The sequence below is a fragment of the Haliaeetus leucocephalus genome, unplaced genomic scaffold (genome assembly GCF_000737465.1).
Source record: "Haliaeetus leucocephalus isolate CR32 unplaced genomic scaffold, Haliaeetus_leucocephalus-4.0 Scaffold240, whole genome shotgun sequence".
Taxonomy (NCBI): domain Eukaryota; kingdom Metazoa; phylum Chordata; class Aves; order Accipitriformes; family Accipitridae; genus Haliaeetus; species Haliaeetus leucocephalus.
This window is the reverse complement of record NW_010972676.1, coordinates 12,464,273-12,485,803: the sequence shown is the minus strand read 5'-3', so window position 1 is coordinate 12,485,803 and position 21,531 is coordinate 12,464,273. Positions and strand designations below refer to the sequence as shown.

Genomic DNA, 21,531 nt, shown 5'->3' with positions numbered 1-21,531 from the left:
AACCTGAAAAATTCCCCTTATTAAACCAGTGCTGGAATGGAATTGCCTCCACAGGAGTTTAAAAAAATAAAACCACCAAACCACCGCCCCCCCGCCAAATAAAACCTCAAATTCCATCATCAGAATACACACACTTCAAAATGATCCCAGCTGGCCAAGGAGTCTGGGGCCCTCCTTCCATGACTACAGGACCTGACTTCCTTCTCTAAAGGATCTCTCCAGAACGTAACTTCTCCACATCCCAGACCCCCTCCCAAAGCTTGGAGGTGTCTGAACCAGTCAGCTGCATCTGGTCAAAACAGGTTGATCAAGAGTCAGTATTTTATCATCTTCCCAAAGACACCAAAGATTTTTCTGAAAGTTTAGCAAGTTGAAGATGGTTTGGAGATAAGTAATTTGTGGTTTAAGGGAAGGAAAAAAAAAAAAAAAAAAGAAAGAAAAGTGTTAAGCTTTGCATGTGAAAATGATGCCTGCCCCTACATCTTTGCAGACCTATTTTTCTAGTGGTCTTGTGTTTTGACACCGCCTAATGGCAAAATAATTTATCACTACCCCGAGTGCTTAAGCAGCATTACTAGTATGTAAGCTTTTCTTTTTTCTTTTTTTTCTTTTTTTTTTTAATAAATAAAATCCACATAAGCCTTATAGCTCTGCAGCAAGACAGATTTTAGCTCATCTATTTTCTCTTAATTTTGTTTCATACAGCTACATATAGTGCTTAAGACACTAGCAGACTCTTTGAAATGCATATGTTCTTAACATGCACAAATCCCAAGCGTGGGCATGTGAAAATATTCCTCCCTCCCACACCCATTTCCCTTGCAGCAGTAACTCTGACCTTACTACTTCAAGGTATATAGGAAAATTGTCTTAAGATTTAAAACAAAACATGGTCCACAAAGGGAAAATCCAACCCTTCTGCTGGGAAAAGCAAGGTCTGTGGAGAAATGTATAGCTAAATGTAATAAAACATGAGACAGAAGAAAGTGTTAAGATTCTCCAGCCTTCCTTCTCCAAAAACTTTAGCGTAGCCAAATGCCTCCCCCTCTGAAGGCCACCTAAGCCCTTCCTTGGGGTTAGCTAGAAAAGAAGCTAAGAACCCACTTGAAAGCAATGTGCTTTCTTCTTAAGGACAAAGCATATTGTTTCTATAGCATTCCCAATTCCTGCTATGGCAGACTAAAGAATTAAACTTAAAAACACTCCTTACTAGTAGGGACAAACTTAGAGGTACACACACCAAAACTTTAGAACCGTTCTGAGGCACAAAGCTTTTCAACAGTGAATATCAAAAGAAAAGAAAAAAAGCATGACAAGGTTATTATGTACCTCTAGTGCTACCATGAGACGATTACATCATAGGGTTTACATGAACACGTGCCCAGGTAAGCAGGTTAGAACAACAATTAAGATACTCCAGGCAAATAAAGTGAACCTGTTTTAACTGCCCTGCAGTTTAAACCTTCAAATACATCTCATTCAGGAATAACAAAATTTGAAAGAAGGTAGAAGGAAACAATCATTTTTTGTTCTGCCTAAGGTAACCTACATTTTTAAAATGTATAGCCATAAGATGTCTGGCTCTGAACTTTGTATTCAGAGAGACAAAACAGTTGGAAATATCTGCATTAGAATTTGACATTTAGTATACCGCAATTTCAAATAAAGCCTTAAAATTACATTCTTCTGAATACTACTGAAGACACATGCCACCAAGATCCGCTGTTACGTTACAGTGATGATTTGATATGAACCATTTTCTTGGGATGGTACTTTCGCTTCGGTTGTTGTTCTGGGTTTTGGTGGCCATTCTGGATCAACCAGCAGTTCCTGAGCTAGATGCATATACTTGGCTTTTGGTGTCTTCTCTCTACAGCCAAACAGGGAAGAAAGGAAACAGACTCCACAGCGATCTACAGCCTCCTGCAGAAGTGAACAGATTTGAAAACTGGATTACCATAAGAAAAAAATTAATATCGCTAACAATACAGTAAATCCCTAGAAGAAAAGCTATTATTTTAGTTTCTAATTTACTATTTCATTGTCACTTTGGACCTAGAAAGCATAGTACAGAAACTCTTCTGTTGTGTCACCTCTTCTATACTATGGTAGCAATGACATTTAAAAAACATGAAGAAAACCCAAGTATTCTGCATTATCATAACATCTAAGGTCACCAACAGCTTTTATGCATATTTTACAAGAGTTTCAATAAAAGGTATAACAGGCACCATTAAATGATGTTACTATTGAAAAATAAAAGCCTGGTCTAGAAAAAAGCAGTCAAATTCCCAGAGTCTCAAAACACTTTTTAAGCAATGAATTGTTTAACTGAAGGCAGCCAGCCAGCTGAAAATGGCAGAATTTCACTTGCTGATACTATGAAACCTAAGTCCTACAGGTATTAATAGTTATTAAAACAGACACAAATTATTGAACTTAAGTCTTCTTTCCTATTTTTCCTCTCCCAGTCCTAAACGTGTGTAACGTAACTAACTGGAGAAGAGAAACACCATTACTCATTCACAGGACTGGATCACCCTCATGTCTCAGAGAGCACCTATAGTCTGCAGGGCTGACATTTTAATGGAGATATATTCTGTGATTTTCTTCATGCTCTGAATTTCTATCAGCTGATGAACTGAACCAAACAGGAGCCTTAAGCACAACTTCCATTCTTCAGTGAACACAAAGCAATTTGTTCTTGAACAGCCTCAAAAGGACAAATGTAAATCTGAAGTGAATACATTGAATAAAATTTAGTGCTGAGAAATAATCAATTGTAATTCTAGCAAGAACAAATGTACAACCAACTAAAAGTTATAAGCCAACAGACTTAAAGAAAAAGCTAGATTTTATGGGATTCACATAGATTTCTTTCACATATTAATGACAGGAGGGGCAGACCAGACCAAGATTCATGGCCACCTGAAAAGCACCTAAGAAGCTAAATCCTTCAGTCTCCTAAACCATGTGAAGTAGTAGTAACGTACTTTCATTGCCATTTTGTTTCATTTCATTTGTACGTGCTATAAATTACTGCTCTCAGACAATGATCTAGAAGTCTAAATCAAATTAATTTAATAAAGAACTGGATTAGACCCAGCATCAGCAATTCTGCTTCCAAGCAAATCAAGACGTTCCCAGTTCTAGTATGCTAACTTGTGACAACACAAGTAAAATTTGCTAATGTGCAAACTGAAGACAAAGTGAGAAAAGTCTTAAAAGCAATCCTCTGGGTTTGCCTCGCAGTTCTTGTATAAAGAGCTAAATTCTTTAAGTGTCAACAAGGAGAAAAACATAAAACCAGAAGCTTTTCCTTTTAATATTCTAGTTACAGAAATCTAATTTAAGCAGTCTTAAGCTTAAAATAAGGCAACAGACACTTATAGATCATAAAAAGACAAAACCAAATTAATCTGCATGCACTCAAATGATGACAGCAAAATACTAGTCTCCAACCTGAGGCGGCTGGGGTATGGTGAGGCGATATTCTCCTTGTTTGTCTCGATTGAACACAACCTTCCAAAGGATCATATCAAGGAGGACATTCTGTGAGACATTGCAGTGAGCAGGAAGAATTAAAGAAACTAATGATCATTTGTTGTTAGTGTGCACATTACAAATAAAACCTGAAATAGTGTGTTAGGCATAATTAATTCAGTGCCAGGCAAAATGAAGAGTTCACAATACTTGTCACTACTTAAGTGATAAACAGTTTCATTCTTAAAGTGCTCACATGAGATTTAAGAATACGAACATGTACTTTAAATCAATAGCAACAATGACCAAAACTGCATCCACTGATACAGGTAAAAACCATAAATACACATTCTTAACTTGTTTCAATATTCTAAAAAACCTATGAAGCACTGCAGACATGAGTGCTTAAAGCAGTTTCCCCTCAAAACATCTTTAACATTATAGTGTACTTCATGCTGGAGCTACGCTTTGTTCGTGGTTTGTTTTAAACCAGTGACATTCCCAGAAAAGCTTCAGTGGGGTGGCAAAGCTGAGCTACCAGCAGGAAGTCTGAAGGAATTCTGTAGGAGCTGTTCCAGATTTTGGAGAAAAGGGCAGAAGTTGAACAGTATGTTCAGTACATCTGGTTATTCTCATACGGCTGTGTGGGTGGACTTGAGAGCCTTGAACAAATCCGGCAACACAGGTGTGAACCCATATCTTCCATGGCCTTGAGCCTACAACTCTGATCTTTGGACAGATTCCATTTCTAACATCTGACTAACCTCTGCCATTGAGAAAGAGGAGCTGATTAGCCAGACTTTTATAGTAGATTTTATAATGCTTATGATTTTATAATATCCCAGAATTTTATAGTGCTTTTATAAAGCATTTGCCAATAAATCTTCAGCTTGTTAGATGTTCATTTTTGAAGCCAGTCTGGCTTAAGTATGTCTATACCAGGCATCAGGGGTAAGGAGTAACATCTGCTAGGATCTGCCTTTGTTGTGCAATAATTTCTGTCGTCTGGTAGAAAGAATATGCATGCTTTGTGAACCTAGTCTGGCACCCAGATGGAAGGAGCAAAAGCTTTACACAGCATTTCAGAAAACATGTTTGGGACAACCACAGTCAGACACCATCCCTGTTGCAGAAACAATGAAGAAACTACGTATGATCGTAGTGTGACACAAAAGTGTCAAACTGGCAAGCATGACAAAAGAAGATAGTTTAAATCCCTCATGTAGCCCATCATTATGAGACACTTAAAGAGGCAATTACTGAGGGATTAGTCTCAGCAGAACAAACTCTAGGTAATACACATACAGAGTACTTTGTTAAAAGAAATAAGGAGATGCCACCAGCAGTTTTTCCTAGATACTCAGAATATGACCTGTGGTACCCAGTAACTCTGTAGTAAAAAGTGTAGTGAGCAGAAAATCCAGCCAGGCACACGAAGACAGAAAGGCAATGAGCTCTACTTGAAACGACGGAATGAAATAGCCTGCGATTCCTACACAACACACTGGACCCAATGAGTTGGCACCACAAGAAAAAGCTTCAGGGAGCCTACAGTAATACTGCTGGAGTTGGACAAATACAGTTCAAAAGGTGGGACAAAAGCAGGTTGAAATTATGGGAGATGAAGTGTGTGTTGTAAAACAAGGCTTGGGATTTGAGGATCACTAGACAATGGTTCCGTTGGACACCTGCTGTACAGTAAGACAACTTATCTCTCTGTCTAAACAAAGCATTCAACTAACAAAGCGGAAGAAATAGGTTTTAAGTCAAAGCAGAACGTCCCAAACAATTAATGTCAAGAAAACTAAATTCTATAGGTACTTCTATTCCACTACTAAAGTATGGGCAACAAGATAAATAGGAAAGTCTGTTTAAAAGGAATGTGACAAATCATCCTACCGGTTTTGGTAATGACAGTTGAGTGACTAAAGTGTTGAAAGATGCTAACTCAAAACTGCATAGGAAAAAGTGGGGTGGGGTTTAAAATACTGGGTGAAAACAAATGCTCTACAGTAATTATATTGCTTAGGTTATGCTTAGTAGAAACTCAGAAGTTTACAGATCGATGTGGCAACCAGCAAGGTCCAGGAGTGGAACCTTATGAACATTTAAACCAGAGCAGAACCATTTGTCCTCAAGAGGCACGTGCTGATATATGGATTGACATACTGTACAGACTTTCTACTGGAGCCCTTACACTTCCAGAACAGAAACATCACCAGATTGTATGCAAGTTAGAAAGATCACCTGCAGAACAAAGTAATTTTTCAGCAGAAGGTAAATTTATTTCTCTCAGGAACATTTATCACTGGACTGAAAATTGTAAGCACCACCTATTTACACTCCATGTATCAACACAAAGCTCGATTCCAAGGAATAATCTTAGTGCTTCAAAAAAGCTGATTTCCCAGAGATGGTAAAAAAACCATCAAAACTGACTAGAAACAGTAAACAGGAAAAAATATTTCTATCTAGGAGGTTTGTTTCAAATTTATCAGAAGACAAAAAAGCCATGATTATGCAGCTTCAGAATAACTATTTTGTTTCAGTAGCAAAGACAGCAATATACATAAAATTTAACTTTAACAAACAAAAAAGGATGCAAAAAAAGAAAACTATTAAAGAGTTTAGTAGTAAAAAAAAGGAAAGAAAGGGCATAAAGGAAAACATCACAAGCAGGGTTAGCATAAATACAGGACAATGTAAGAAAGGCACAGGATCTTTAAGAGAGGATAAACTTGTTAACAACAAGACAAAGGCCAAAAAATTCGTATCTACTGCCGTGTTTTCGAAAAGACAAGTTATGGCCTATCATGTGAAAACACTGAAAAACATGTTACAATAGGCAGCAACATAATAGCTTATACTGCAAATTCTGTTTGGAACAACATTTTGAACAAAGCCTTGATAATTTTGATTAAAGTATCAAAAAAACCCTTTGGTTGAATTTATTTTTACTAAGTCATGAATAAAAGCAAAAAAACTAGTCAACTGGGAAGAGTACTAATGCTGTAGTAATCTTCAAAGGCCAAAATGGTATGATCCAAGCAAACATTATGCTGGTTACCTTGATAGCAATCCCTCGTATAGTAATGGAAATACTGACTAGAAGCTGCAGAAAATGTTATACAGTAAAAACAGATAATTGTAGTGTGCAAGCGCTAGATAATGTTGAAAGGCTTTTTCATCTTGCAGTAAAAAAAAAAGTGACTAGTGGCTGCAACCAAAACCCAAATGTATTCAGATTGGAAATAAGGCATCGGTTTAACAAGAACTAACCACAGGAATAAATGACTGACTTTGAATCCAGACTCATTCTGGAAGATTTATCTGTCAAACTTCGATTCTTGGAAACAACGTAGGGGTACCTGGAGGAAAGGTAGGGCACGTTTCTGCCCACATTAACTCTGGAATTACAGCAGAAGAGGTCAACATCCAGAGTGACTGCCTTTGGACTAGCTCAGGGCTGGAAAAAAAAGATCTGCATGAACATTTCTACTTCTAGACTTGGATCGGATTAGATGAACAAGTTATGTAGACCTGCATTATTCTGAACAGTAAGCTATGCATATGATCCACCTGAATGAAGATGGGGTCCCCTAAGGATTTTATATAGTTCTTTACTATGTTATGGTATTCTGGACTGAATTAACACAGCAAATAAATATGGAGAATATTGCCCTATGAAATAGTTGAAATAATTTACAAGTCTTCCAACTTCCCCCCTCTTTTTTTAATTAATGAAAAAGAGTTTTAAAATTATGCTTTTAACACAGAAAACCTTGACACCTTAAATCTAGCCTACAAGGACATTTTTAGGAATACAAACTTAACAAGAAAACAGTGGCCACTTACACTGGCGTGCTGTGAAGAGAGACCTTCTAAACAAAAGACAAACATGTACCCTGAAAAAAAACCACTTAACAGACAAGCATTTTTTCCATTTGAATTTCTTACCTCCGTCAGCACGGATACAATTGCATTGAGAATAACAATGATGAGAATTCTTAGGCGCCACTCATATGGCACACACACGAGCTGTGAGAAAAAGTTGCCAGAGGTTAGCAACACATATGAAGTAAACACACTTTCAAAACAGGCTCAGAGTTATAAATTCTCCCCCTTCCCCCCACAAGATGCAAAGTTAAAGCTCTAAAGGGGTCAAGCTTGCCCAGAAGGCAGCCAATCAGTTATCCTAGGAAGTAGAGACACCTGCATATCTGCTGAATCTTACCTCAAGAAATGTGTCAATAGATTCAACAGGATGCAACATGATGAAAAATATGAAGACATAAAGAACTATCACAGATATAACGAACAGAACTGTAAAAGAAGAAAAATATTTTAATTGGACCATCTCACAATCAGAGTTTTAGACAGTTCTTCCATGTATCATGGGTTCATTACTCCCTGGAAATAACCTCTTTTTTCCCTCTAAACACCTTCCAGGCAGATTTTTGGTAATACAAGTTGTCCTGACAGCCATAAAGAGACAGAACGCCAGACTCAATTTCTCACTGACTCATTTGTGGAGCTGAAACGTATATACACATATACTTCTACAAACAAAGCAACTATTAACACAAATTTCTCCACACAGTTTAATACTTCCCTATTTCTACCTCTGATTATCAGAGGGTAATTGTATTATGTTCTCCTGGCAACACTATTACAATTCTGTTGTGCCACTCAGGCAGTAAGTGAACCACAGATAAACGAGTGCACAGTCACTTGGAGTTTTACTTAGAACTGTACATAGTAAGAAAGGACTTACAATTTTTGTAGCATGGTTGTCTAAAGGGCCTTCCTTTAGAAAAGACAATTGCCACTATGAGGTACTGAAAGCTGGATATAAAAAACAAAGTTGTGTTTTCATAATTTTTAATGTAATGTTCATCATGAAGAGTCTCATTCTCATGGGGTGCAGAGCTGTTGTTTGTGGCATCCAATACATTACATGCACTACAACACAAAAAAACCACTGAGTTAAGGAGAAGATGCAAACAAGGTCTACTTATTAACTAAAGTAATGACAGAACAAACTGCTACAGTGGTAAAAGCTTATCCTTGAAAACCTATTACAGGTAGTAATAAATAACTCAAAACTGCAATTTTTGTGAATTTTATGCTTCCAGTTCTTTTATGCTTCCAGCTTGTAAGTTCACTACATGAACTGTTTAGAAGCTATCACTGTAGATAAACTTCGAAGACAGGCAAGAAAATATTGCCATCTAAAAAAAGATTAAAACACCTCTTCATTTTCAGACATATGAATTTGATTCACTGGATCTCTAACAGGAAAACAAAACTTCATAACATAGATCAGTTAAAATGGGTCTGAACCATTAATTTCAAATTTCAACCTCCACTGTCTCAAAGTTGAGGAGTCTTCAGACCCTGCGCAGCCTGGCTCTGCCCCAGTTTTGCATTTCAGTCATTGGGTAACTCCTATGTATTAGTATGCTTTTCACAAAAACCTCAACAGATTAACAAGCTGCCATACAGAAGCTTTATTTACAAAGTCTCCAAAGGGGGTCAATAAAGAAGGAAGCAATTATTGCCTATAGCTTTCCAATCATTGCTATATCCTGCATGGAGCCACTGAAACACTTACTCAGATTCCGTTGTCCAAGGCTCATACCAGGACTGCTGTTTGACCCAAAAAAACCCAAACGTTTGGAAAGCAAGGCAGATGATGATCTGAGACAAAACGGAACACAGAAGTGGACCTGAGATAAGACCTGATGGAGGCCTTCGTGCAACAAGCTCCTTCCACGCAGGGTTCAGACTCACTGCAAAGAGAAAGAAAAACAAATTACACATTACATAATTATGGTTTTCAAGAGTTACTCTGTTCACATTCTGTGGGATTAGAATGGCTTGCTCATGACATCACTGTAAAAATTAGGCCAGAACTGCAAGTGTGAAACCACCTTGAAAAGATTATACCACACTAGAATAATGCCACAGTGCCTTCTACAGGCTGGTTACCCCCAGCAGCACAGGATAGCAGGGGACAATAATAGAAGCCATGAAACTTAAGGAATTAGTAATGTCTGGCCAAATTCCCATTGTCTGGCACAAGGACTTACAGCTCATTCCCTCAGTTTTGGTCTGCCATTGCTTCAAAGAAGCAGTCTCTCAAACTTTAAAATGGAATTCTACTGTTAGCCAGTAAACTGAGTTCTAGGTTCACATGTGGAATCAAATACTTCACTAGATAAAAGTTTTCAAGTATAACATTTTGTGGACAGAAGTGCAATTAAAAATACAAGAAATCAAAACATTTGAGAAAGATTGTATTGGAACAACTTGATTCCAAAAACAGTTTCCTCATGTCAGTAGAGATTTATGACTTCCTGTAATGTGAAGAACTACTTTTTCTAAGATCATGCCCACAACCTGCTTGTTGTATGAGGACATTTCACAAACTTCAGATGAATAACTTGGTACACAGTGGTTTGGTTGTTTTAATGCATATACTGTAGTAGGCGTAACATCTTAACCGTATGTCACAGTGCCTACTCCAAACAGCGTGTAATTAGATATTAAAGAAAATTTGACCAAGCAAAACCTGCTTCATAGAAGCCAGCAGCAGTAATTCAGCACAATACTTACTAGTGAAGACAACCACCAAAATGATTGCCAAATCAATGAAGAGAAACTGGAAATCTCCCAAATTGCTCAGGATCTAGACAGAAATCACAACTGAAACATCGGTAATTTCTTCACACCAAAAAACATCTTACAGTGACAGTCCCATGACATTAATTCTTTACATTTCACTAATAAACAAGACAGTCTCTTGTCAAACTGGCTTCCTTTATCTGCAGGAGTCTTGAGTACTCTACAATTCACAGATCAATTTCTGAAGTATGAAGGTATGAAATAATTACAGTTTCAACATGCATAAGCTATTTGCAATTGAAATTTGTTTGTAATCAAACTTATATTACTAAATCTTACAAACCAATGAAATAATAGCTTAGGCCCACAGTTCTATGAACACTATAACCTTACTATGTAGTCACACAGTTGTCAAAATTTCCACCTCAAAGGTCCTTTAATACTTTGCATGTTTAACTTGCTCAGAATACAAGTTAAAATACAGGATTTCTACCTCATGCCATACTGTGAATCCAATCACATTAACAGGAAATACTCCACTTGGCTTTTTTCCTCACTCCTAACTCAATACTTGCAAGCTGCTCTCTTTCAAGCCTTACGCAAAAGGAATGCACTGCCCTTTAAATAAAGTTAGGCTATTTTAAAATGCTGACAGTTTTTAAATAATTGAAAATTGTATTTTTGTTCAATTTATGTTTATTTGGACTTCCCACTGTAGAGACTTTCTATTCACAGGCATTAGTTCTTGCTTTTTTTCAATAGATATTACCATGTTTTTCATACAGTTAATAAATTTAAAAAAGGCAAAAAATAGTAACACTACTTGTAGTCCAATGATAGTTTTTAGAATGCAGGTGTTGTGTACTCAAAGAGACTTGCAACAATTTATATTAAATATCTACCAATTTTCAAATCTCTGGATTACATTGGCCCTGCTTAAGCACTTACAGAATACTTACAGAATATAGCAGAGTAACACTGATGTACTGGATAATGCTGTATAATGCCATGAACTTAAATACACAGAAGGAAGTTATTAAAGCAGCACGGCCTTCCCTGTGAAAACAAATGCAATCACGTAACTAGAAAGCTTTCTGTGCAAGCAGTTAAATTCTGCCTAGCAAAACTTAGCTGCAACTAAACACATCACCAAACTCTTTGAGGGACATTAGACTGAAGACAAACCAAGAAAAGACAGTCAGAATGGTACACTTTCAAGTACAAAGTTGTGAGCATGCCTTCTGAACCGAGCCACCACCTTACCTCTGTGTTCTTTGGACTTCACACAGTTTTCCAACAGAGGTTTTAAAATGAAGGTCTGCTTGCAAAAGCATCTATGAAGCACTAGTTTACTACACAGATTGAATGAACATGCAGTCAGCCACAGAGCTGCTGACTTTAGAAATGTTTCTGATTACACATTACTTCATTAGTTCCACACAGACTTAAGTAGGTTCTTCTCTGACTGACCTTTATCCAAAATTATTACCTACCTTCCAATTCTAGAATCAAAAATTGGTCAAACCCTATTTAGAAAATTTATTTTCTACTTTGTATGGCGCTGAGCAGTCATCTGAAGAATTTTACTGCTTGCAATTACATACAGCCTTTATGGAAACTAGCACAGTCACTAAGATATCAAATTAAATACTAATGTGTAGAAGCTCGCTCATGCTCTAAAAATTAACTTTATGTGGACAAAAGGGTTTTTTAAAAAATACCAAACCATGCTATGGCAAGCTTATGCTCAGAATACCTTCAGTAAAGAAACAGAACTACTAAAAATGTATGGCTTGTTCTTTAATTCAAACTGGCCTCCTACAGCTTCAAACATATACTAATAGAGGGTATGCAAAACAAGTTACCTGGACACATTGAAGTTCAAACTAAGCAGCATTACCTGATCAGCTTTGGCACGCAGGAAATACTAGGTGTCCTGGAAGTGAATGGTGATGCCACAGAAGCCTCAAGTTCAGACAAAGATATACCACCATGTGCCCTCTTTAGCGCCTGCCAGTTAATATTGAAATAGAGAACATTTTAAACTTGCTTTCAGCTGTAAAATTTAACTGAGCAGTTCTGTATGGAAAATAAAAATATACTTACGCCACAGTCATTTGCTCCATCTCCACACATGCCCACATAGTAACTATAAAAACCAAACAGATGTCAGCATTCTGGACTATTCCCTAATCATAGTCCATTTAGCTTATTACATTAAATACTTCTGTGTTATTTGACTTATTCGGGGTTTGCATAATAATGAGTGATTTTTTACTGCTGAAAGCAATTACTGTTGCCATTATACATGTAAGGAAGTAGACAGAAAAGTAGTATGACTTAGCCAGGTCAATCAAACCAATAATGATTATCAGCCCTCTATCATTCCAAGGTGGTCTAAAGCATTTTTCCTCTAGGCAAAGAGACTTTCGTAGTATTTTGTATAGCTGCAAGGCCTGACACCAACAGACAGTAGTATACTGACCATATGTGAACGGAAGTCATTCTGTTAATAGTTCTTTAATAAACAGAAGACATTTGATGGATTTGTTTATTAAGCCAAGCAACCACATTTATAACATGTTAGTCAGTTTAGTTATCGATAATTTATAACTTCATGAAAAGTCTGAAACTTTCACAACTAGCCACCAGATGGTACTACTCTCATTCCTGCTCAGCTAATAGGCTGATTTACCAACTCAAGGAAGTTATATTAGCCCAGCCTTTTTCATTTGGCAAAATAGCTAGCAGCATACATAATTTTTTCCTCCTATCACATCAAACACTCTGTCAACCCTCCCGCTTTCTATGCTTAAGCAAATACTTACTCTACATTTTGTAAAGCTTCCACCAACTGAGTTTTCTGATCAGGCGCCATGCGAGCAAACACAGTGCCATGTAACACAAGCTGGAAGACAGAAGATTTCTTAATGGTCACAGGGCAAAGTCTGTTCCCCATCAAAAGTGCCCATACTCAAGTAAAATGCTCACCTTGGGTACCAGGTCCTGAAAATGCTCCAAAATCACTGCAAATGACTTTCCATTCATTGCAAAATGGTATTTGGTCATCTGGAGATCCTCAAGGCTTTCATGGACCAATTTAACTGGAATATCCTATCAAAAGGAGTTAATGTTCTAGCTGTAGTGTATTTGCACAGATAGCTTGTAATTTCAAGCTAATACTCAGAGGGGTATTCCTAGAGATCCCACACTAGAGGAGGTTTCTAAGAATGTTACTTGAAAGAAAACTTCATACAATGAAAACACTTATTTAGTAAAAAGAAAATGTGGTTTAATGTTTCAACTGCAAGCAGCTAGAGCAGTCTTAACAGAATGAAACGTGGGAAAAAAAAAACCCACAACCTGTCTCCTGCACAACTAATGTCAAATGTCATTATCACGGTTGAAAAACTAGCTCCCCCAGCTGTTTTACTACTCTGGTATTTTAAGATCTGAAAGTTAACTAGTACATCAATTTTGATTTGACACTTAACAGCAGATTTGTTATTTAACAGAGTAAGATAAAAAGAAAGAAACTAACTCAACAGTGAAACTAACTGCTTACACTCTAAGGGCATAATAATGCTCATAGTACCTCTGAGTTTATGGCTGGTGATGAACTAGTGCATTTTGCTAAGGTATCTGCATAATGCCAGTTGATCCTGGCAGCCTGCCCATCCTTTGGAGGTAGTGCTTCAGCAACAATGACCTTATCCTGAGGTAGAATCATTCCACAGTCTCTGGCCACAGAGATAGCAGTTAACATGTTATCCCCTGTTAAACAATTGCATTTAAAAAGGTTTCAGTTAGAAAAGAATCAATACCATATACTGATATTCCACATAAGAGAAAAGCTAACAAAGACAGTTTTAAACTAGGAAGAGGACTGCCCAACATACCAGTGACAACCTTAGGGCAAACCAAGCCTACAGACAAAACTCCAAAAGCCTAGCCCGTTAAACTCCCCCCCTGCACTAACATCACTAGAAACTTTGTATGCTTCTTTCAGCCATAAAGATCTCTTATTGACCAAATTTTAGTATACATTGAAAAACAAGCAGAAAACACACAGCCATTTAAAATACCACTTTTTAAACACAGTCACAGAACATGTGAACATGAGTTGTATTGCTAGCATATCAAAACATTATTCCAACATTGCAATACCTACGATTTAAAAAGCACACACACACACATATTGCATGGAAAACACTGAGCACAGACACGTGTCCCGCTTATGGGGACAGAAGTCATTCTTACAAAAAAACACCCAATACAAAGTGACTTATCATAATATAATGCAAAATGGTAGGGACCCTTAGGAGGTCATCTAGTCCAACCTCCCGCTCAAAGCAGGGTCAGTCATAAGACTAGAACAGGACTTTCACCTAGTCTGATTTGGAAGACCTCTAAGGTTTTTCATCCTTCAATTCATTAGAAAGTAACTTGTGCATGAAGCTAGGAAGAAGAAGCTACAAAGTAGAATTAATACCTATACTGGTTTATGATCTCTGACTTAGCAAAGCAACCGTCATCCAAAAAGAAACAGATTGGTGTCTGAATAGTCTCACAATAGTTTCTAAACTTCCCTCTTGCTATAAATACAGTGTAATCCCAGCCTATTGACACTAAAATTTGACTTCATAAACTATAATTAAAATAAGACCAAAAAAGAGATGGATTTTTGTCTTTTGGTTATGAATGTTTACATGCTAACCTGTAACCATGACGGTGCGAATGTTGGCTTTATGCAAATCTTCAAGTACAGCAGGGGTTTCTTGCTTCAGCTTGTTTTGCATGATAATTAACCCCATAAAATCCATGTTGCTTTCAATAGCATCTCTATAGAAAAGGAGGCAAGGAAGAGAACATTAGAATTACAATTATTAGGTGCAGCTTAAAGAGCCTGGTTTTCTGTTTATCAAAGTAAAGGGAAATTTTTATTTCTAACCATGAAAAGTGAAGTATTTACTTCATAAAGTGACCGGAGAGATATCATTATTCACAATCATTTATACTTATTCCCCTTGTTTTATAGTTGAAAAAGAGTATTGAGAAAACATTGTTTCCTCTCAAGCACAATTTTTAGTTTCTTTCACGAGAACTCTTTCTAAAAGAGATTACATCCTCAAAAAGGTTACTGCTAGAAAAAATGCTCTGAAGCTAACTGCATTCACAGCCAAATTTTAAGATTTGTTTAGAATGCATATCTCTAATTTCCAAATTAGCTGAACCTTAACATACAAGCTACCAAATTATGTTACCAAGGCTAGTAAGATCAATAGACATTAGCTAATTAAGTAAAGCAACCAATTAACTTTGGTTTACATGAAAGTCAGTGTATTTACAGGTCTTGGGTATTTTACTGCTACATAGATTTTCACACCCCAAATTGGAAAAGCCATTTCTCTGCTTTGTACTGCTTTGCAAAAAGTTCATCTTGTACACAGAGCTGATACAAAAGAACAGAGTCAAAGCTTGCATTTTCATAGTGATGCTACACTTTCAAACACTATGGAAAAGACAGCATTATCCACAAGACTAGGACCAGCTGAAAAATAATTAACAGGAAATACTACTCTTTGAAGGAAGAAATGTTTCTACCTTCCAAGCCTTTCCGACACGCTTTGCAATGAGAAAATGGACATGCTGCCTATAGCAGATGAACAAACTCAATCAAACGTGCACAGGAGGGTTTCTACTACACACTATTATCTTTAATAAACACAGATGACATAAGTATGTTCAAGTAACAGAAATCAAATGAGGTTTTCTGCCACGTTAACAAAAATTAAACACCACAAAAAATTAGTATTACAGTTCATTTCAAACTTAAAGATGTTACTCAGAATTCACATTATTGCAGAAAAACTTCCTTAAGTTTCTATGTATTGTCCAGGGTACAAATAAAGAATGCACAGAACTACATATGTCAAGACAGAATAAAGCTAAAGATGAGTAGCCATTGATTTAAACAATAATAAACATTATATAATTAATCCAAAGCATACCGCTTTTAAAGCCTGTTACTTATTAAAAAGTGAAGTCACTCTTACCTATTAATAGTCTGGACTTTGTGCCACGTAAGTTTAGACTCCAGTTTTCTGTGAGCAAGAGCAATAACTCGGAAGCCCTGCTTCGTGTATTCTTCCAGGACACACTCAAAGTCAACAGGAACTTTAAAAAGGTCAAGTTTAGAGTTATTAAAATTATTCATGCCCCAGCTCAGCTACACAAGAAATAAAAATAATTTGTTCCTTTACCTGTTTCCTGCTTACACAAGCTGGCAATCACTTCAGGGGCACCTTTCATGTAAGCATCCATTCTCTTCTCCCCTAGAACTCTCGCTATTACACACATACGTTGCAAAACTGAAGAAAATGGAAACTGACGCACAATTCCAATCTCATAACTGGTCTGTGTCATACAGGAAGGAAGGAAGAAAAGGGTTACATCCACATACATTCTAAGAAAAGAGGTACATGTTTAATCGAAAAAGCATACTTACCGAAAGCTCAAACAACTCCTAAAAAAAAAAAAAGAAAAAATACATTTACGGTAAATATTAATTTTTAAGTATTTTTTCAGCTACGAACTATTTCAACATAAATCAGTAAATTAATCTACACAGCACTCTCAATATAAAGTCACATATATTTGCAATGGATTTCATAAAAGCTGAATATGAATATACTACATCTGTTTAAAATCCTTTAAGTGAGACATAACAAAACTTCAGAGCTTGATTTCTTGATTAGAATTTGCAAGACCTTTCACAGTCCAGCCCATCTGTTTAGCCTATGTAAATGATTAACCTACTATGGTATTTCAGAATGAGGCCATGATTATTACATATATCTCCAAAAAATCATGTAATAAGTTTCAAGAATGTTCACATCAACTACTGCACAGTTTGCTGCTGTGCCTGTACAGAGTTCTGAACACAAAAAAAAGACGCTTCTATCTACCACAGAATAAGACTCAGAGAGGAACCAACTTGTTGTACCCTCCCATTACCCTGTTCTGTGATAATCTGGATATACAGTCACATGCTTAAAATTTCCCCTCCTGAAGTATTCAAGAATACTTCAAAATGCAGATAGAAAAAAAAAATTAAATCTGCCATGTACATTTTATTTTTAACTTGGCACTTAAAGCATACATCTCGAAGGTATGATGGTGGCAAGAATTCAGTGCCGCACAGTGACATTAACAAAAAATTGTTTTAACTGAAACTGCAAGGTGAACACACCTAAGCAATTCATTAGCACCATAAGAATTTGGTAATGATACTAATATTAAAATGTGTAAACTCAAAAAGCATTGCAGCACTTTATAACCAGTCCGTAAGGGTAATAATCAGTCTGCTCACCTTGAAAGTGGCATACACTGAACCACTACCTTCAACAACAGTTCAAACATGTCTTCTCTACCTTTGTCATCAAAAACCACACAGTTTTGATCCTGTTTGAATTATATCAGCCTGAACCATAGCATGCGATAAAATGTATTTGTTTAACATGAAGGATTACTTTAACTCAAAGAATTGTTTTGAATTTTTATACCATTTCTTGATTTGTTGCTTGCTTGGATTCTGGTAAAAGTTGTTTTGAAGGTCGAACCACTGTCGGCATGATTCGATTATGAAGGGCTGTTTCCTCTTCAGTTGCTTCTTCTAAAATCTGTATTAAAAATAATCAACTAATTTATACATTCATTATCTTTGATATTCTCGTAATGTAATTTTCAGGGAAAAAAACAGGCTTGGAAGTCAGCCCAAGGTGCAATGATCTTTTAAATAAAATTTCCTGTGAGAATTAAGTGTCTTAATTTAGCAGTTAATTTAAGATCCACTTATTTTACATGTTTATAATATGCATTGAAACTTTGCCACACACATCAGAAAGCAGTAAATTATCTCTTCAGATTCTTTCAGTTCTATGAATCGCTGCACAGAACACATTTTAGGAACATTTTCTTATTAAGACTTTCTTTGACACAGAGGCATTGTCAAAAGCCCACCACTTTACAGTTGCAGCTTGAAACAGCATATAATGGTTTATCTTGTATGTAACAGAGTAGGAAATTTCAGATTACTAATCTTAAAAAAGTTGCTTCTCTTGAAACAAGCAGACACTTACCCATCCTATTGCTTCAAACATCTTCAAATCAAGCGGATCCCCAGAAAGTACCCCTTCAATTTTTGTAAGGGAATGACAAGTTGCCATGCAAGCAACAAACTCAGACTTCAGCAAGCTCTCACTGCAAGCCCTCTCTTCCGGCAAAAGGAAACTAAAACAATGAAGTAATAATATACTTAGCACTATAATTATTTATTATGAGCCAATTCAAAAGGTTTGTTTAGATTAACAGAAGAAAATTGACTGCACAAGTCTCTTGTATTTTCACACATCACAGAAAACAGATTAAGACTCTGGGCTGAAATCTTCAGAAGCAGTCACAACTTCTGTCTCCTTCAAAAACTGTGTTAATTCACTGTCTACTTTCATTCCTCATACAGAGGCCTCTTATCACTTTGTACTTAACAAAATTAGCTAAGCTAATTCATTTTAGCAGCCCAAGAAGTCACTTAGGAGGACAGGATTAAGGAAACATGCTATTCTTTAACTGCATCATTTCTGCAGTATGAACCTAATGAGTCTCAGACTTTAACACATTAAATGCCACCTCAGCCTCATAAGATGGTTATAACTTTCACTACACCTAAACCGTATTTTCAGTTGCATTCTTACAGCTCATTACAGAAATGCAAACATATATGAGCTCACATTGAATTTTCTGTTCTATTCTGCTGAAGCTGTTAAAGCACAACAAAGTATCATATTTGCTATCAGCTCTGAGCTTATCCTTACCGAGCATTTTCCACCCGCTGAATTCCCCAAAGATCCAAACCATCCTCAGTAAGTGTGCCAGTCTGCAAAATAAACCAAGGGGCATGGCAAGAAGAAAAAGCTTTCAGAAAGAAGTTACCCTCAGGTAAAGCAAAAATTAACAGCTAATTAATCAAATTACACTTGAACAATATATTTTATTTTGTTTTCACTTAAAAATCAAGACTTCAGGACAGGAAATACAGTATCTCCCTTGCTTTTTGCTAGTAACTAAGTTCCAACCCTGTAAAATAACTTTAAAAACCATTCAAAGCAATCATGCCCCTCCTTGGAGACAGGACAAACAAAACAGACCCTTAAAATCCAAAGATGATAGCTCAACATCTCTATACTCAGGGGATGAGGGCAACAGAAAATAGGTACGAAACCCTTAGTGCTACTTTCTTACATAGTTAAAACAGTAACCGGAATATATTTACAAGGGAAATAATAAATTTAGTGTGGGTACTTAAGATTTTAGATAAAAACCTAAGGAGGAAAATAAATTTTATCTAAGAATTAGCTAAAAGCAAAGGATTCTGGCTAGTGGCATTACTGTCTTTCACTCATGTTTCTGTTAAGGAATAATAACAAAATATGCTGATTTGGCTTTTCATTGAAATAAATTAAAATAAGAAACAAGTCTGACCTCACACTTCAATTTTCCAGAAGTCTGTGTACTAAATAAAACTCTTAATAGACCCCAACTCTCACACTTCTGGGGTGCCAGTAGTAAGTTAGGACTTGGGAGTCTTGAGATAAGAAAGCAGCTCTGGAATATAACAACTTTTTATAGAAGACTAAATTAAGTGACTTAACAGGTGGTAAATACCGAATACCTGGAAGCTAACAGCACAAAAATGATCTAACTTATATGAAAGTGATGAATTTTCCTGTAGTTGCTAGTCTATACAAATTCCCATTTAAAATACAATGCCTCTCCAGGTGGCAACACGAAGTTTCAAAATTCACCTAACCTTATCAAAACACACAAGATTCAGCTGGCCACAAATATTTATCCTTTGTGGGCTGATGCAGAAAATGCCAATTTTTTTCAGCCTTCTTTGTGCATAAACAATGCCAGCAGTCATGGCAGCAGGAAGCGCTGGAGGCACTGTGATAGTGATAATGTCAAGAGACTCTATGATGATGGTATGAGCTGGAACCTGCAATAAAGGTCAGAGTTAACAAACAAGAACTCACCACTTAAAAGATTCACTATCCCACTGAAACATCACATTGCTGTTACCAAAAGCAAAATCCACACATTGTTTTCCCCAGTACAGCATGTTCTGGATTGCCCAGAAACCTAGCTCAATCTTCACCCACCATCAGCAACCATGAGAATCCACTCCTAAATTATCCACAACCCGTAACTTCAAGTTTTCACTTTTTCTCCTGCAAATATATTCCTTTAAAACAGTAACTGAATAATGCAAATTTTTTTGAAAGAAAAAAATTAGTTATCAGGTTATCAGTTATCAGTTTCTTGGTAAGGATTTTTTCGCCTGCAGCCATGCTTTAGATGTGCTGTGTCCTTTTTCTTTCAACTGGATATCAGTCAGACAGTAATCTTACATATAAAGTCTACTAATTGGGTCAACAGAAATTGAGGTAAACTCAAATTTCACTGTAATATAGCCAAATTCTGCTTCTCTGCTGAATTTTGTTCTCAGTAAGCTTCAGTCTCTCGTTCCATTGATACAAACTGAAGCAAAGAAATTTTCACTTAAAATTGAATTGTTTCTCATCATCTGAAGTGTGTTGGAAATAATGATCAACCCTCTTCTAAAATAAGGCAGTTCTGGACCAGAAATTAAAACATACCTCATTTAAGATGCTATTGACAACTGTGTAAAGAAACCCAATGCCCGCCACCACTACCAGAGACAGGAGAAACAAATAGGCATCTCTGTAGAGTTTAAAATCAGTTGGCTTTGGATATAGTATGGAACGAACAAGCTGTCCTTTAGCAGTACTAAAGCCTAGAAATAAAAAGAAGTTATTAAAAGCACAGACAAGAGCAAAGCTATTCAAATATATTAAAAACCCCAATGACACTCTTAAGCTACTCATTTCATTAAGACTGTTTCTCAGTATACAGTAACAGATGTTTTGCAATACTGTAATTAAGGTGCTTCAAATATGTATGTGCACATCATACTAAGTGCTTCTGTCCTATGGCAAGGACATGCAGCTGATGCAAATGAACCCCTCTCTTACAGCAGCAGGTTTGACCTGGAAGAAATTGTTGTACTGCATTTTGTCCCCCACGGTGCAGAGCTAGTGGGTAGATTTATTAGTTGTCTAATTAAGCCAGTCCTTGCAAAAAGAAAATGAAGTTATTCATAGAGTCCAACCTTAAGTACTTAAAAGGCAAATCTCTGTAATGTGGTGCTCAGAGTCTTTTGGATAAACCCACCTCTTGATCGCATTTTGACATACACAGTAATATATCCATGAACTGAGTTTCAGGAACAAATAAAAAGAATACATTTAGTTGATTGGTATTTTATGTATATTTCAGCTG

The 21,531-nt window shown here is 36.5% G+C and overlaps 1 protein-coding gene across 1 annotated transcript in view; it reads right to left on the bottom strand.

Moving 5' to 3' along the window:
- Positions 1-1,506: 1,506 nt before the first annotated feature.
- Positions 1,507-21,531, bottom strand: part of ATP13A3 (ATPase type 13A3) — a 34,851-nt gene continuing 14,826 nt past the window's right edge. Inside the window, exons 11-31 of the mRNA XM_010568385.1 lie at positions 20,829-20,986; positions 19,979-20,167; positions 18,984-19,045; positions 18,252-18,402; positions 17,676-17,792; positions 16,619-16,636; positions 16,374-16,527; positions 16,167-16,287; positions 14,828-14,952; positions 13,706-13,884; positions 13,102-13,224; positions 12,939-13,018; positions 12,217-12,259; positions 12,011-12,120; positions 11,070-11,166; positions 10,102-10,174; positions 9,098-9,275; positions 8,258-8,445; positions 7,718-7,806; positions 7,441-7,521; positions 1,507-1,923 (exon numbers count right to left, since the gene is read on the bottom strand). Coding sequence (XP_010566687.1) covers positions 1,726-1,923; positions 7,441-7,521; positions 7,718-7,806; positions 8,258-8,445; positions 9,098-9,275; positions 10,102-10,174; positions 11,070-11,166; positions 12,011-12,120; positions 12,217-12,259; positions 12,939-13,018; positions 13,102-13,224; positions 13,706-13,884; positions 14,828-14,952; positions 16,167-16,287; positions 16,374-16,527; positions 16,619-16,636; positions 17,676-17,792; positions 18,252-18,402; positions 18,984-19,045; positions 19,979-20,167; positions 20,829-20,986 — 2,534 coding nt within the window. The 3' untranslated portion in view covers positions 1,507-1,725. The remainder of the gene's footprint in view (positions 1,924-7,440; positions 7,522-7,717; positions 7,807-8,257; positions 8,446-9,097; positions 9,276-10,101; positions 10,175-11,069; positions 11,167-12,010; positions 12,121-12,216; positions 12,260-12,938; positions 13,019-13,101; positions 13,225-13,705; positions 13,885-14,827; positions 14,953-16,166; positions 16,288-16,373; positions 16,528-16,618; positions 16,637-17,675; positions 17,793-18,251; positions 18,403-18,983; positions 19,046-19,978; positions 20,168-20,828; positions 20,987-21,531) is intronic.